At 44.6% G+C, this 14,544-nt stretch overlaps 1 protein-coding gene across 4 annotated transcripts in view; it reads left to right on the top strand.

The window, feature by feature from the left end:
• XRCC6 (X-ray repair cross complementing 6) overlaps positions 1-12,864 on the top strand; it is a 29,311-nt gene extending 16,447 nt beyond the window's left edge. For all 4 annotated transcript variants that reach the window (XM_024737615.1, XM_024737614.1, XM_024737613.1 and 1 more), the window contains 5 exons: positions 258-419; positions 3,183-3,312; positions 4,493-4,593; positions 8,414-8,527; positions 12,445-12,864. In XM_024737615.1, coding sequence (XP_024593383.1) covers positions 258-419; positions 3,183-3,312; positions 4,493-4,593; positions 8,414-8,527; positions 12,445-12,641 — 704 coding nt within the window. In that variant the 3' untranslated portion in view covers positions 12,642-12,864. The remainder of the gene's footprint in view (positions 1-257; positions 420-3,182; positions 3,313-4,492; positions 4,594-8,413; positions 8,528-12,444) is intronic.
• Positions 12,865-14,544: the final 1,680 nt, after the last annotated feature.

Raw genomic sequence — 14,544 nt, 5'->3', positions numbered from 1 at the left:
CCTAATGATAGTAAAAGTGAACTGACAGTAATAATTCACACCCCTAAATGGAGTATTTGAGGTGCCCTTTCCTTTCTCTTCCTTTCTATGCCTCTGCTACCCTCACTTTACCCTCACCTCTGGGTCCATCACCCCTGAGCTATCAAAGTATCATAAATGCTTTTAAAAAATGTGAGAGAAACTGTAGGTTTATAATGTGGGCTAAGAAAGGAGGAGACATCTTTAGGATATAGATCCCTGGGATGTTTGTTTTCCAGGGAGCTCAACCCTATTCAGTGCTCTACTCACCAAGTGTCTGGAGAAGGAGGTCATGGCAGTGTGCAGATACACACCCCGCCAGAATGTCCCCCCTTGTTTTGTGGCCTTGATGCCACAGGAAGAGGAGCTGGATGACCAGAAAATTCAGGTGACTCCCCCAGGTATGTGAAAGAGATAATTTCAGTGCTTCTGAACCTTGCTTAGCCTTGGAGTCATTCCTGGGATACCAACTCAGACCTGCTGAACCAGAGTCTCCAGGAGTGGGGCCTGGGAAATGTGTGTTTATAAGATTGCACAGGTGAATTTGATGAACAGCCAGGTAAGTCTGTCAAATATGGTTGTGCAGTGCACAGCATATACAACTGTACAAGGCAGCTCTGCAGCCAGGGTTGAAAATTGACTTCATAGGGACTGTTTGCAGGTTACTGGCATAAGTTCATGCGGTCTCACTGCTGACACATTCTTTACTAAAAACCATTGTTTGGTACCCTTGTAATATTTAATGGTTGGTTTATCTCTTGTGTACACCAAAGCAGTGAGGTATCATGGAATGACTGTGGGTTTTTTTTTTTTTTTTTTTTTTTGCGGTATGGGCCTCTCACTGTTGTGGCCTCTCCCATTGCGGAGCACAGGCTCCAGACGCATAGGCTCAACGGCCGTGGCTCACGGGCCTAGCCCCTCCGCGGCATGTGGGATCTTCCTGGACCGGGACACGAACCCATGTCCCCTGCATCGGCAGGCGGACTGTGAACCACTGCGCCACCAGGGAAGCCCCTTTTTTTTTTTTTTAACATTTATTTATTTATTTGGTTGCACCGAGTCTTAGTTGCAGCAGGTGGGCTCCTTTGTTGTGGCTCTAGGGCTCCTTAGTTGCGGCTCCAGGGCTCCTTCGTTGCGGCTCCAGGGCGCCTTAGTTGTGCCTCACCTGCTCCTTAGTTGCAGCATGCGAACTCTTAGTTGCAGCACGCATGTGGGATCTAGTTCCCTGACCAGAGATGGAACCCAGACCCCCTGCATTGAGAGTGCGGAGTCCTATCCACTGCGATGCCAGGGAAGTCCCATGACCATGGGTTTTGAAGTCACACTTGACTTTGTCTTACACTTATGTGTCTGAAAGCTCACTTTCTTTTGTTTTAGACCCTTCTCTGCCACCTGTTAGTTGGCCAACTTGGGCAAATAATTTTTTTTTTTTTTTTTTTTTGTGGCCTCTCCTGTTGTGGAGCACAGGCTCCAGACGCGCAGGCTCAGCGGCCATGGCTCACGGGCCCAGCCGCTCCGTAGCATGTGGGATCTTCCTGGACCGGGGCACGAACCCGTGTCCCCTGCATCGGCAGGTGGACTCTCAACCACTGCACCACCAGGGAAGCCCTTGGGCAAATAATTTAACCTTTCTGTTTATGTTCCTTATCTGCAAAGATGAGAATTCTGGAACACCTTTCTCTCAAGGTCACTTCACATTTGAAATAAGTTAATAAACAGATAAGTGCCTAGCACAAAGCAGCCAACAGATGACTACTAGTCATCCTTCTTTTTAAAAAATATTTATTTATTTATGGCTGTGTTGGGTCTTTGTTGCTGCGCATGGGCTTTCTCTAGTTGTGGTGAGCGGGGGCTACTCTTCGTTGCGGTACATGGGCTTCTCACTGCGGTGGCTTCTCTTGTTGCAGAGCATGGACTCTAGGCACGCGGGCTTCAGTAGTTGTGGCGCGTGGGCTCTAGAGCGCAGGCTCAGTAGTTGTGGCGCATGGGCTTAGTTGCTCTGCGGCATGTGGGATCTTCCCGGACCAGGGCTCGAACCCATGTCCCCTGCATTGGTGGGCTGATTCTTAACCACTGCGCCACCAGGGAGTCCCATCCTTCCTCTTTAGCCATGCTAATAAAAAATTATAAAGTAAGTCTTTGAATGTGTTATATTTCCAACCCTGGTCATGTGAATGCTCAGGAACACCTTTTATGTCAGTTCTGACGCTTTGTCTCTCAGCTCTGTGCTGATGAAGCAGAGGCTCTCCAAGCCCCATTCCTCCTTTGCCAGCGGGCTCTCGGTGATGCTCTGTCAATAGTGGGTGCTAGAGGGAGACATTAGGGCCGTGGAGAGCTAAGAGACTTCCTCTTGTTCAGTGCTGTTGGCATTGCCAGCAAGGGCTCTTCACCTGGCAGCAGCAGTGGGTTCCAGTCTCTAGATTTTTCAGTCTTTCTAGAGCCCGTCAGCAACTGGACAGGGTCAGGCTGGTAACCGTTACCTCTTCCCTTCTAGCACATGGTGGGGACTGGGGAGCAAAGGGGAGAGGTTGAAGCTCGGAGGAGGGGCCGACAGAGTTGGATGTAGCCCTCCAGGGAGGGACACTGTCCACCTGGTTCTGGGTGTATGGAAAAAGCTGGTGGCTGGAAGCTGGCTGGGGCGACACTGGCAGGAACAGGAAGTACCTGAGAAGGAAGGAAGAAGTCTCCTTTCAGGTCCCCCTCTGGAGACTCCAAAGGGAGTCTGCTAGGCAGATGCTAACAGGAATCAGCTGGTAAAGGAGAAATGGGATTTGCAGGGTCTCAGCTCTAGCAGCACAGCACACAGAAGGGTGAATTGGAGCTGAGAAAAAAACAAGAGCTCAGGAGACTTACCTGGTGGCACAGCGGTTAAGACTCTGCCTGCCGATGCAGGGGACACCGGTTCGAGCCCTGGTCTGGGAACTAAGATCCCACTTGCTGCAGAGCAACTAAGCCTGTGTGCCGCAACTACTGAGCCCGTGCGCCACAATGAGAGAGAAGCCCACCGTGCTGCAACAAAGATCCTGCTTGCCTCAACTAAGACCCAATGCAGCCAAAAATAAAACAGATTAGTTTTTTTAAAAAAGGAATTAAAACGATAGCTCAGTGACTGAAACCTTTCGTTGAGTTAAATCTCCGAAAACGTATTTTTCTTTCTTCTTCAGGCTTCCAGCTCATCTTCTTGCCCTATGCTGATGACAAACGGAAGGTGCCCTTTACTGAAAAAGTCATGGCAAACCCAGAGCAGATAGACAAGATGAAGGCTATTGTTCAGAAGCTCCACTTCAAGTACAGGTGAGTGATGGGTCATTCACAGGCTTTCTTCTGGAACTGCCTCCTGAGTTGAAGATCGTACTGGAGATTTGAGTTAAGCATAAACCAAGAGAATGTGATTGTATCCTTTTCCATTAACTGATAGATAATTAGTCTTTAGAAGCTATAGGGAGAGTGGAAGTTCTTTTATTGAAGGCTCTGGAATTGTGCTACGGGTTCACAGCTGGTTGACCTGCTGTGTTGTGCTTAGAAAGCCAGGCTGGTTAGTTGAACAAGCTCCGCAAAGCAGCAGTAAGGAGAAGATTCTTGGTTGGCCTTCTCCTTGATTGTTTGTTGTCACATGGTGAGTAAGAGCAAGTAAATCCAGTGTAAATTGTCATGGGGTTGAAAAAATGATTATATAATGCACATAGACCATCTCCCAGAACCTGCATAAGGTGACACCAAACGTAATTTTTTTCACATTTCGTCTTTTGTCTCTGGGCTACTTCCCTAACTCTTCCTACCTGTGGGCAAAGTGACCTTCTTTCTCCAAAGGAAACCTCCTGGTGTAGTCCTTTGTTGGGCAAATGGAAGCATTGTTAAGGTTCTACCATGTGCCATGCACTGTTCTAGATACAACTCCAATAGTGTCTCATTTATTCTTCATGAGAACCCTGAAAGTTTTGGTGCCCATTTTACAGGTAAAGAAACTGAGGCTTAGAGGAGTGAGGCAGCTTGCCGAGACTCACCCACCTAGAAGGAACTGGAGCCAGGATTCAAGTGTAGAACTGTATGCCTCTAGATTCTTTCTGTTTTTACTTTCATGTTCTATCGAGTATGGGAAGAAAGAATACTCAGGTTCGTTGTCTCCTCACCTCCCACCATCCCTCTGTTGTGTTTTCTCTGTACTTACCTCCTCTGGCCCTGCCTCCTCTGTTTCTGTCTCTGTCCACAGCTTCCAGTGACAGACAGGTGGGCAGGTACTGTTTTGCTTTAAAATTTGCTTCTGGATCCCTAGCATTGGACAATAAACTGAAAATTGGAAAGAGAGAAGTTGATTCAAGAGATAAGATTCCCAACTGTTTTACCTGGGGTGTATTTCTCAGCTGACCTTGGGCCTTCACTGTCTCAGCTGAGTTTTTAACTTTATTATTTTATTTTTTAAATGTTTAAATTTTTATTTTTTAACTCATTCATGTCACTGTTAATGTTTTAACAGAAGTGACAGCTTTGAGAACCCAGTGCTGCAGCAGCACTTTAGGAACATGGAGGCCTTGGCTTTGGATTTGATGGAGCCCGAACAAGCCGTGGATCTGACACGTAAGGGGGCCGTGACTGAGTTGAGAAGTTCTTTTCGGGGGAGGCTTTCGTGTCGATTTTACTCTGGACCAGTAATATGGATGCATTTCCTAGCACCCTCTAAGTACACAACCTTGTGGTCCAGATCATCTCTGCCTGAGAGGTTTCCTAGACCAGCTTAGATTGCCTGGGAACGGGTTTGGCCGATTCTGCAGTAAGAGGAGGAGGAAGTGCCAGGCTTCTGAGACCTGCCTCTGAAGTAGACCATCCATGACTACATGTTGGTAAAAGTTAAAAACAAAAATCTGCAACATTTATTGAGTGCTTACTGTGTGCCAGGCCTTGTCCTGTGTGTTGACTCATTTATTCTGCGTGACTATGAGGTAGGTTCTGTTACTGTCCCTAGTTTGCAGGGAAGGGAGTGATTGGCACTAAGTAGTAAGTGGTGGCTGTCGGCGCAGAATCCAGTGAGTCTGGCCCAGAGCCCTTGCTCTGAACCACTATGCTTACCTTACTGCTGCTCCATCAGACGGCGTGCTCTGCCCTGAGAAAATGAACCTCATTACCCAGCATGGAGGACATTTGCCTGGCCTCCCAGGCTGAGGTGTTCTGAGCTCCCTGCTGGTCCCTTTCTGGATTGTGGTTCTCTCATGTACTTCATAAGAGGATGCATGAAGTTTAGCAATGTAAGTAAATACCCACTGGAAAACAGATTGGATTTAATAAAGACTCTTGACAGAGGTTGAAAAGATCAGAAGAGTTAGTTCGGCCTGCTTAGCTTCCCGGTTATTATTGATCTCTTTCATGCTAGCGCCAGCATTAAAAGCATGAGTTGTTGGACGTGTGTCATGGTGGTGACTGTCAGCTGGGCCTGGCAGAAGAAGAACCCTTGAGTGAGGCAGCCCATCTCTTCCTTTGTGGCCTTTAGGCAGATCAGGAAGTCAATTGCCTAGTCTCTAGCAAGATGGCTAGGGACACAGGCTTTGGAAACACCTGATGAGGGAGATTTGAATCCCAGCTCTCTGGCACCTATTAAATTGCGTGGCCTTGGAACAATACTTAATCTCACTGAAGCCCAGTTTCCTTATTGGTAAAATGGGGATAATGATCTGTCCTTACACGGTGTTAACAAAATATACGCCCTGACACTCGGGAAGGTGCTCAGAACACAGTTGTTCTCCTTTATTCCACAGCCTTGTGCTCTACTTACTAGCGCCCCAGCCTCTTGCATTCTCTCTTCTGGCCCTATACTTTTTGGGAGAAAGTCTTGTTTTCTCTTTCTACTTCTATTTTTCAAAAACAATTTTGGCTGCTGTAGTGTTTCCTGTAAGCTAAATGTCTCAGGTTCCTGTCTTTAGCCCTTTCTTCTCTCCTTTCTGTTGGTTATGTTATCCACTCCCATAGCCTCAAGTATGACCTCATGCCCACAACCCCCAAACCTGTATCTCCAGCCCTGTCCTTTCCTCTAAGCTCTGGCCAAAGCTTCCAGCTGCCCAGGTGACATCTGTTGAAGGCCCTGGGTATCCTACTGCTCAAACATGTGACCCCTTTGACTCTTTGTTCTTTCACATCCCTCGCTCACTTCTAATCAAATGTGTCTGCTTCTCTGTGACACAATAAGGCTTTCTTTTTTTTTTTTTCGGTATGCGGGCCTCTCACTGTTGTGGCCTCTCCCGTTGCGGAGCACAGGCTCCGGATGCACAGGCTCAGCGGCCACGGCTCACAGGCCCAACCGCTCTGCGGTACGTGGGATCTTCCAGGACCGGGACACGAACCCGTGTCCCCTGCATCGGCAGGCGGACTCTCAACCACTGTGCCACCAGGGAAGCCGTAAGGCTTTCTTTTAATAAATACCTTATCAAAGACTCAAAATTGTTTTCTTTCTTCTTTCGGCTTTGTCACACCATACTGTTTTGGTTTTTCTCCTATGCCTCTGGAGACCCTAAGACTTCTTTGCTGGACCTGCTTCCCTTTTTTCTCCTCTAACATGGAAGTGTGCTGGGTGATCCTGGGCGCCATCTTTCTCTGTCCTCTCACTTGTCCCTGCATGGCCTCATCAGGCTACATCAGTGGTTCTAAGTGTGGTCCCTGGACCAGCAGCACTGGTATCTCCTGGGAACTTGTCAGAAATGCACATTTTGAGCCCTACCCCAAGCTGACCGAATCTGAAACTCAGGTTGAGGCCCAGCAATGTGTGTTTTATTTTATTGTATTTGGCCATGCTGTGTGGCATGTGAGATCTTAATTCCCCGACCAGGGGTCGAACCCGTGCCCTCTGTATTGGAAGCTCAGAGTCTTAACCACTGGACCGCCAGGGAAGTCCCCAGCAACATGTGTTTTAACAAGCCTTCCTGGTGATTCTGAGACATGCCACTGCCTCTAGCACATTGGTTCTCAACTTCGGCTATACAGCAGACTCATCTGGGGGACTTAAAAAAAAATCTGGCTCTTTAGGCCTCACCCCAGACCAATTAAATAAGAATCTCCTGGGCATCAGTACTCTTTAAAAGTCCCCAGGTTGAGAACCAAAGCTCTAGTAGAGATTCCTGTAACCTGGAACATGGGGCTTCTGACACGGCGGGAGCGCAGTTTGACGGTGACGTTCTGCCGTCTTGTAGGTACATACACCACAGGGCAGGAGCTCCCCTCTGTACTTGGCAAACGTGGTCACATGAGGAGATGAGACATTCGTCTCATCACGCCTGCCCTTGATGTGACCCAGCTCTCAGCAAAAGCTCTACAAGCTATACAGTTGTAAGAAAGGAAATAAAAATATTATCTTTCCCCCAGAGCTTCCTTTGCCTATTGCATTTGCCTTGGGGAATGTTCCTGCCACCCCAACCACTCACCTCCAACCCCCGCTCACCCCCACACCTCTTATTCCATCCATATGTCCTGCCAGTGCTGTCACTTCTCAAGTTACAGTCCCATTGCCACCCCGCAGCCCCCGGCCGCCCCACTCACACGCACCGCTTCAGCCTTCTGTCTCACCTTCCGTCAATTCATACTCTACACAGCTGGCAGGCAGGGTGATCTAAAACGTCCATCTGATCACGTCGCTCCCCTGCTCGTAGACCTTCAAAGGTTCCCCACTGCTTTGAGGATAGGCCTACTTCCTGGGCAGGCATTTGAGGCTTCCATGACCTCGCCATGCTTGTCTTTCTAGCCTGCTTGCTGGGCCTGCCCATCTCACACCCTGCCTGCAAGCTGTGTGTCACTGGCTGTCTCTCACCCCTGTGCCTTCTGCTTAGACTAGTATCTACCAGAGGAAGGACACTCAGCTTGCGAGACTGTGCTGCACAGAGTCCTTCCTGACCCCTCCTGTGTTCCAGCGTGCCCTGTATGGTCCCTTTCTTCATGGCACTGTGCAGCTCTATTGCATTGGTGTTTTTACCACCTCCTTATGGCGCGTGGACTGTAAGCCCTGAGGGTACAGACTCTTGTTTGAATCCACAGGGTCTAGCCCGGTTCTCAACTCTACCGCTTCCCAGCTGTTTGACTTCAGGAAAGTCATTTAACGTCTCTGATTTCCACCTCTGTAAAACGGGAAGACAGGTTTACCTACCCCAGAGATTGTTAGGAGGATTAAATAAAAATAATAAGTTTAAAGCATTTAGGAGAGTGCCTGGTTGTCAAAAGTGCTCATTAAGTACAATTGTTAAAAGCTACTTGGTAAATGTTAGACTTCGAGCAAATGTATTCATGGCCAGCTCAGCTGCCTTGTGGACCCTCCCCCATCTCAGCAATTAAGTATTTTCTCCTCCGGTCCCAGTAGAGTTGGACTGGACAGGAAGCCAGGGCTTGTGACTTCACAGGCCACTCTTGTGTTTTTATTTTCTAGTGCCCAAGGTTGAAGTAATGGACAAAAGACTGGGCTCCCTGGTGGATGAGTTTAAGGAACTTGTCTACCCGCCAGATTACAATCCTGAGGAAAAAGTTCCCAAGCGAAAACAAGGTAAGGAGCTGGGTGTGGACGTTCAATGGGTTTTGGGGGTTTTTTTGGTTTTTTTTTGCTTTGCTTTGTTTTTTTTTTTTTTTTTTTTTTTTTTTTTTTTTTTTTTGGCCACGCGTGCGGCTTGCAGGATCTTAATTCACTGACCAGGGATTGAACCCAGGCCCTCAGCAGTGAACTCATGGAGTCCTAACCACTGGACCGCCAGGGAATTCCCAGTGGGTTATTTTTTGGACCACCAGGGAATTCCCAGTGGGTTATTTTTTAAAGTTGCCTTTATAGTCCTATCACAGAGGATAACGTCCTTTCAGAAATTGCTGTACAAACCTACATATTTACAAACACAACATATTTCAGCACAAATGAAACAATATTCACATTGTTTTCTAGTTTATTTTGTTACTCAGCTATATATGTTGGGCAGGTATTTATATCTACACTCACATATCTACCTACTTAAAAAAAAAAATAAGGCTACAGGGTACTTCATTGGATAGATATACACAATTTATCCAACCAGACCTTTACTGATGGATAGATATACTGCAGTGAACAGGAACCACCATTGCATACTGGTGTGAGCAGTTACACAGCATAAATTCTTAGCAGTGGAATTGCTGGGTCAAGGTGTAGGCGTTTAAATTCTGATAAGAATTGCCAGTTTGCCTCTGAAAAGGTGATACAGTTTATACCCTATCCAAGAAGGGATTGGTGTGTTTCCCTACATTCTCACCAATTGTAGACTTTATATACTTTAAAAATTATATATTCACAAAAAAATAATAGAGGGAAAATGTATTCTGTTTTGATTTGCAGTTCTTCAGTTATGAGTAAGATGTAGTTTTACTGGACTTTTTTTTTCTGTGAACTCCCAGTTTGGGGCTTTAACCATTTTTCCTACTAGACTGTCCTTTTTCTTACTGCTGGACCCAAACAAAATGTCTTTACCGCGACTCTCACATTTTTCAGGACAGCACGTTGTGAATTCCTCAGCATTCGGGAATAATTCTGTCTTAGGTTGTAATCATTTTAGCTATCTTTGCTCAAGTAAAGCCGAATTTGGGCCTTGCTTGCCCCCGAGACCCATGAGGAAGTGGAGCTATGAGAGGTTAGGTTTGTGGTCATTGCGCTTTCTCCCTTTTGCATCAGAAGTGATTCCTCCAGTGCCCTGTGTGCTGTCATAACTTTTCACACCTGCGTGAGTGTGATCTATATATTTGTTTATCTCACTCAGCCTGCATGTTCTTATCACCTAGCATGGCGCCTTGGTACTGACAAGGTGCTCTGTAAATGCTTTTTGTTTTGTTTTGTTTCCAGTTTTATTGATATATAATTGACATACACCATTGTATAAGTTTAAGGTGTACAACATAATGGTTTTCTTAAAAATAAATTTATTTATTTTTTAAATTTTTGGCTGCATTGGGTCTTTGTTGCTGCACGGGCTTTCTCTAGTTGCAGCGAGCAGGGGCTAGTTTTCATTGCTGTGCACGGGCTTCTCGTTGCGGTGGCTTCTCTTGTTGTGGAGCACGGACTCTAGGCGTGTGGGCTTCAGTAGTTGTGGCATGGGGGCTCAATAGTTGTGGGGCATGGGCGTAGTTGCTCCGTGGCATGTGGCATCTTCCTGGACCAAGGATTGAACCCATGTCCCCTGCATCGGCAGGCGGATTCTTAACCACTGCGCCACCAGGGAAGTCCCTACAACATAATGATTTGACTCACATATATCATGAAAAGATGACCACGTTAGGTTTAGTGAACATCCAGCATCTCATGTAGACACAACATTAAAGAAATAGAAAAAAAAAATGTTTTTCCTTGTGATGAGAACTCTTAGGATTTACTCTCCTAACAATTTTCATATATAACATACAGTAGTGTTCATTATCTTTATCACGTTGTACATTCCATCCCTAGTACTTCTTTATTCTGTAAGTGGAAGTTTGTACCTTTTGACTGCCTTCATCCAGTTCCCCTTGCCCCTACTCCCCACTTCTGGTAACCACAAATCTGATCCCTTTTTCAATGAGTTTGTTTGTTTGTTTGTTTGTGAAGTATTATTGACCTCCAACACAATGTTAGTTTCTGGTACGTAGCATAGTGATTCAATATTGCTATACATTTCAAAATGATCACTACGTTAAGTCTAGTTGTCATGTGTCACCAAACAAAGATGTTACATAATTATTAACTATATTCCCCACAGTTTACATTTCATTCCTGTGACTCATTTATTTTGTAACCGAAGAAAGCTTATACTTCTTAATCTTCCTCACCTATTTCTCTCCTCCCCTCAGCCCGCCCTGGCAACCACCTATTTGTTCTCTGTATCTATGACTCTGTTTCTGTTTGGTTATGTTTTTTCATTTGTTTTGTCTTGTAGATTCCACATATAAGCGAAATCATATCGTTTTTGCAATTCTCTGTCGGACTTATTTCACTTAGTATAATGCACTCTAGGCTCCATCTGTGTTGTCACAAATAGCGAGATTTCATTCTTTCATATGGCTAATATTCCATTGCATATATGTGTACCACATTTTCTTTATCCATTCATCTATTTATGGGCACTTAGGCTGCATCCATATCTTGGCTGTTGTAAATAATGCTGCAGTGAACATAGGGGTGCATGTATCTTTTTAATTAGTGTTTTGTATTTCTTCAAATTAATATCCAGAAGTGGAATTGCTGGCTTGTATGGTAGTTTTGTTTTTAATTTTTGAGGAATCTCCATACTATTTTCCATTAACCAATTTACATTACCACCAATGGTACATGAGGGTTCCCTTTTCTCCACTCTTGTTATTTGTTGTCTTTTTGATAATAGCCATTCTGACAGGTGTAAGGATATCTCACTGTGGTTTTGATTTGCATTTCCCTGATGATTAGTGATGTTGAGCATCTTTTCATGTGCCTGTTGGCCATCTGTATTGTCTTCTTTGGAAAAATGGCCTTTCGGGTCCTCTGCCCATTTTCAATTGGGTTGTTTGTTTTTTTGATGTTGAGTTGTATATGTTCTTTGCATGTTTCAGATACTAATCTCTTGTCTGATATGTCATTTGCAAATATCTTCTTCCATTCAGTAGGCAACCTTTTTGTTTGTTGATAGTTTCCTTTGCTGTGTGAAAGCATTTTAGTTTTATATAGTCCCATTTGTTTATTTTTTCTTTTGTTTCCCTTGCCTGAGGAGACGTATCCAAAAAAATATTGCTAAGACTAGTATCAGAGTGCATACGCCTGTGTTTTCGTCTAGAAGTTTTATGGTTTCAGGTCTTACATTTAATCTTTAATCTATTTTTTAATCTTTAAAAAACCTTTAATCTATTTTGAGGTTTTTTTAAAATATGGTCTGAGAAAGTTTGATTCTTTTGCACGTAGCTGTCCAGTTTTCCCAACACCATTTATTGAAGAGGCTGTCTTTTTCCCATTGTATATTCTTGCTTCCTTTGTCATAGATTTATTACCCATATAAGTGTGGGTTCATTTCTGGGCTCTCCATCTGTTTCATTGACCTATGTGTCTTGTTTGGGGGCCAATATCATACTATTTTGATCACTGTAGCTTTGTAGTATAGTTTGAAAGTATAAATGCTTTTCGAATGAAGAAAGGAAGGAAGGAATGACTTGCTCACCCAGCGTGATCAGCAGTTTTGGGTAAACTGATAGGATTCACTACTTTTAACTCCCTCCTAGACATGATACATTTTTTTGTGTTTAACTGAAAATTAAACACAAAATACATTTTTTTGTGTTTAACTGCCTTATCAAGACACCTGTCTTCCCCATGGTGTTCTAGGTAGGCATCACAGCTTCATGGAAGATGGTTAACTGTAGCCCAGATCATATGAGGGCCCCTGTGCAGTATAGCTGGGATCCCACTGGTAGCATTTCCAATCACTCCCATCTGACCTGTTTCCCCAGGTGATGAAGATTCTGGAAGCAAAAGGCCCAAGGTGGAGTTATCTGAAGAGGAGCTGAAGGCCCACATCAGCAAGGGCACACTGGGTAAGCTCACTGTGCCCACACTGAAGGAAGCCTGCAGGGTGTACGGGCTGAAGAGCGGGACAAAGAAGCAGGAGCTGCTGGATGCGCTCACCAAGCGCTTCCAGAAGGCCTGACCAGAGACCATACAGCCAGTTATCCTTCCACATTGCAGCCAGGTGGCCTGGTTTTGTTTTTATCAAGTTAAAACATGTTTCTCCTGAGCCAGGAAGAGTCTGGCTGACAGAAGCCAAGGACTTTGTTTATGAGACTTTCTGTTGTCATGGAGACAGCGTTGCCATCTCACTTTGCTGTGCCTTACTCTACTGTCTGAATAAAGAGCCCTAACTTTGTACTATATATTGTTCTATAGTGTAAAAGAGAAAGATGTGTCTGCTTTGCATCCAAAGATGCCATTGGCTGTTAGCTTAATTTTCTCTCCCACTGGGAACGCATTTCATCACAATGGAAACAAAATAAATATCAATGAGGGTAGGGAAGAGTGTGCCAATTAAGGACAGGTGAACATAGTTTAGGAATGACAAGCCCTAGTAAGGTTATATTCTCCTGATCCTCTGTCCTCCCACCTGTTTTCCTTTAAATGTGTCATATGAAGATCTAAAGATCAGATTTCAGAAGTAATAAGGAGGCAACATTTCTAATTCTGGTACCACTTGCTTCATGAGTAAATGGCAACCCCCCCCTCATGTTGTATTTTTTTAATGTGACATTCAAGTATATGAAGAAGAGATACACATTTTCTGTTGCCCTGAGAGTTTGGGTTGCAGTGTAAGTGAAATGAGTTATTCCTGTTATTTTCAGGGAAAGTAGGAAGTTCAAGAAGATACAGAGAGGTTCAATGGGAGAAGAGAAAAAGGAAGGGTCCTAGTGTCAGGAAAAGAGGAAGAGGAGGGGAGTGTCTCTCTTTGTTTTCTTCCCCTTCCCATCCCTCTATCCTCCCTGCCCCTTTCCTGCTCTTTCTGCAGCTATTGCTTTTGAAGAATTAGCCTGAGAGAAGGAAGGAGATGGAAGGGTTTTTATCCTCTGAGGATGGCTTGTAGGTCCTGTGTCTTTCAAAACTAGAATGAGCATCTCATGACGTGAGTGTTGGAGGGGTCAGATTAGTCTTGGAAGAGATTTTTCAGTTTTGGATTCTTTGCTCTGATTATTTGTAAGTTTTTTTTTTTTAACTTCTTTTTGCTTGTTTTTGTTTGGAAAGGAGATGTTATGTTCTTGTTTGGATTTCTTTCCTTATCTGGGGGAGAGGGAAAATAATTCTTCAATTAGAAGAGATGCCTTTGAGGATACAGCAAAATAATGCAAAACCATTTAATATAGTACGTATTCATTCTTGTTGTTGAGAAATAAGACCATCCCCGTTAAATGATTAGAATCAGGCTAGTCACCATAAGTAGGAAGGTAAGAATGAGTACCACTGCTGGGCCTTTGTTTTCAAGCCTGGATTTCTTGGCTAGTGAGGAGGAAACCTAGTGAGTCCCAGGCTTCTCTGTGCACTCCTGCAGGACCTTACCCAAGTCTAGGCTCCTTCTCCTCTGTTCTCCTATTTACAAAATGGAGAGAAGGAAAGAGTTCAAGGGTCCAACAAAGCACCAGTAATATGAATGTTAGAAAAATAACCACTGAGGTCTGTGATAAAGAGCAACTGTGTGATCTGAGTTTCTCTGTAAATTAATAATGTTTGCCTTCTCTGCTCTTGAGCTCCCCAGGAGAGAAACATCATGTCCAGACATAATCTGGTTGGGCTTTTGTAAACTCACAAGTCAGATTTAGTAAATTTGCATCTTGGTTCCATCACATACGTACAAGTGACCACCGGCAATTTACCTGGCATTTTCAAGCCTCAGTTTCATCATATTTATAATAATAATAACGTGGAATATGGAAAATAAATGAGAAAACACGTAAATGGGCACGGTGCTCAATAGGCACTAACTCTTATCCTTTCTAACTTCTCTGGCTGTAAACACGCTTCGCTCCTGCAGGTGCTGGTGACGCGCGGCCAATGATTGGACGAAACGG

This window comes from Neophocaena asiaeorientalis, unplaced genomic scaffold (genome assembly GCF_003031525.2).
Source record: "Neophocaena asiaeorientalis asiaeorientalis breed wild unplaced genomic scaffold, Neophocaena_asiaeorientalis_V1.1 scaffold242, whole genome shotgun sequence".
NCBI lineage: Eukaryota > Metazoa > Chordata > Mammalia > Artiodactyla > Phocoenidae > Neophocaena > Neophocaena asiaeorientalis.
This window is presented reverse-complemented; position numbering and strand designations above follow the sequence as displayed.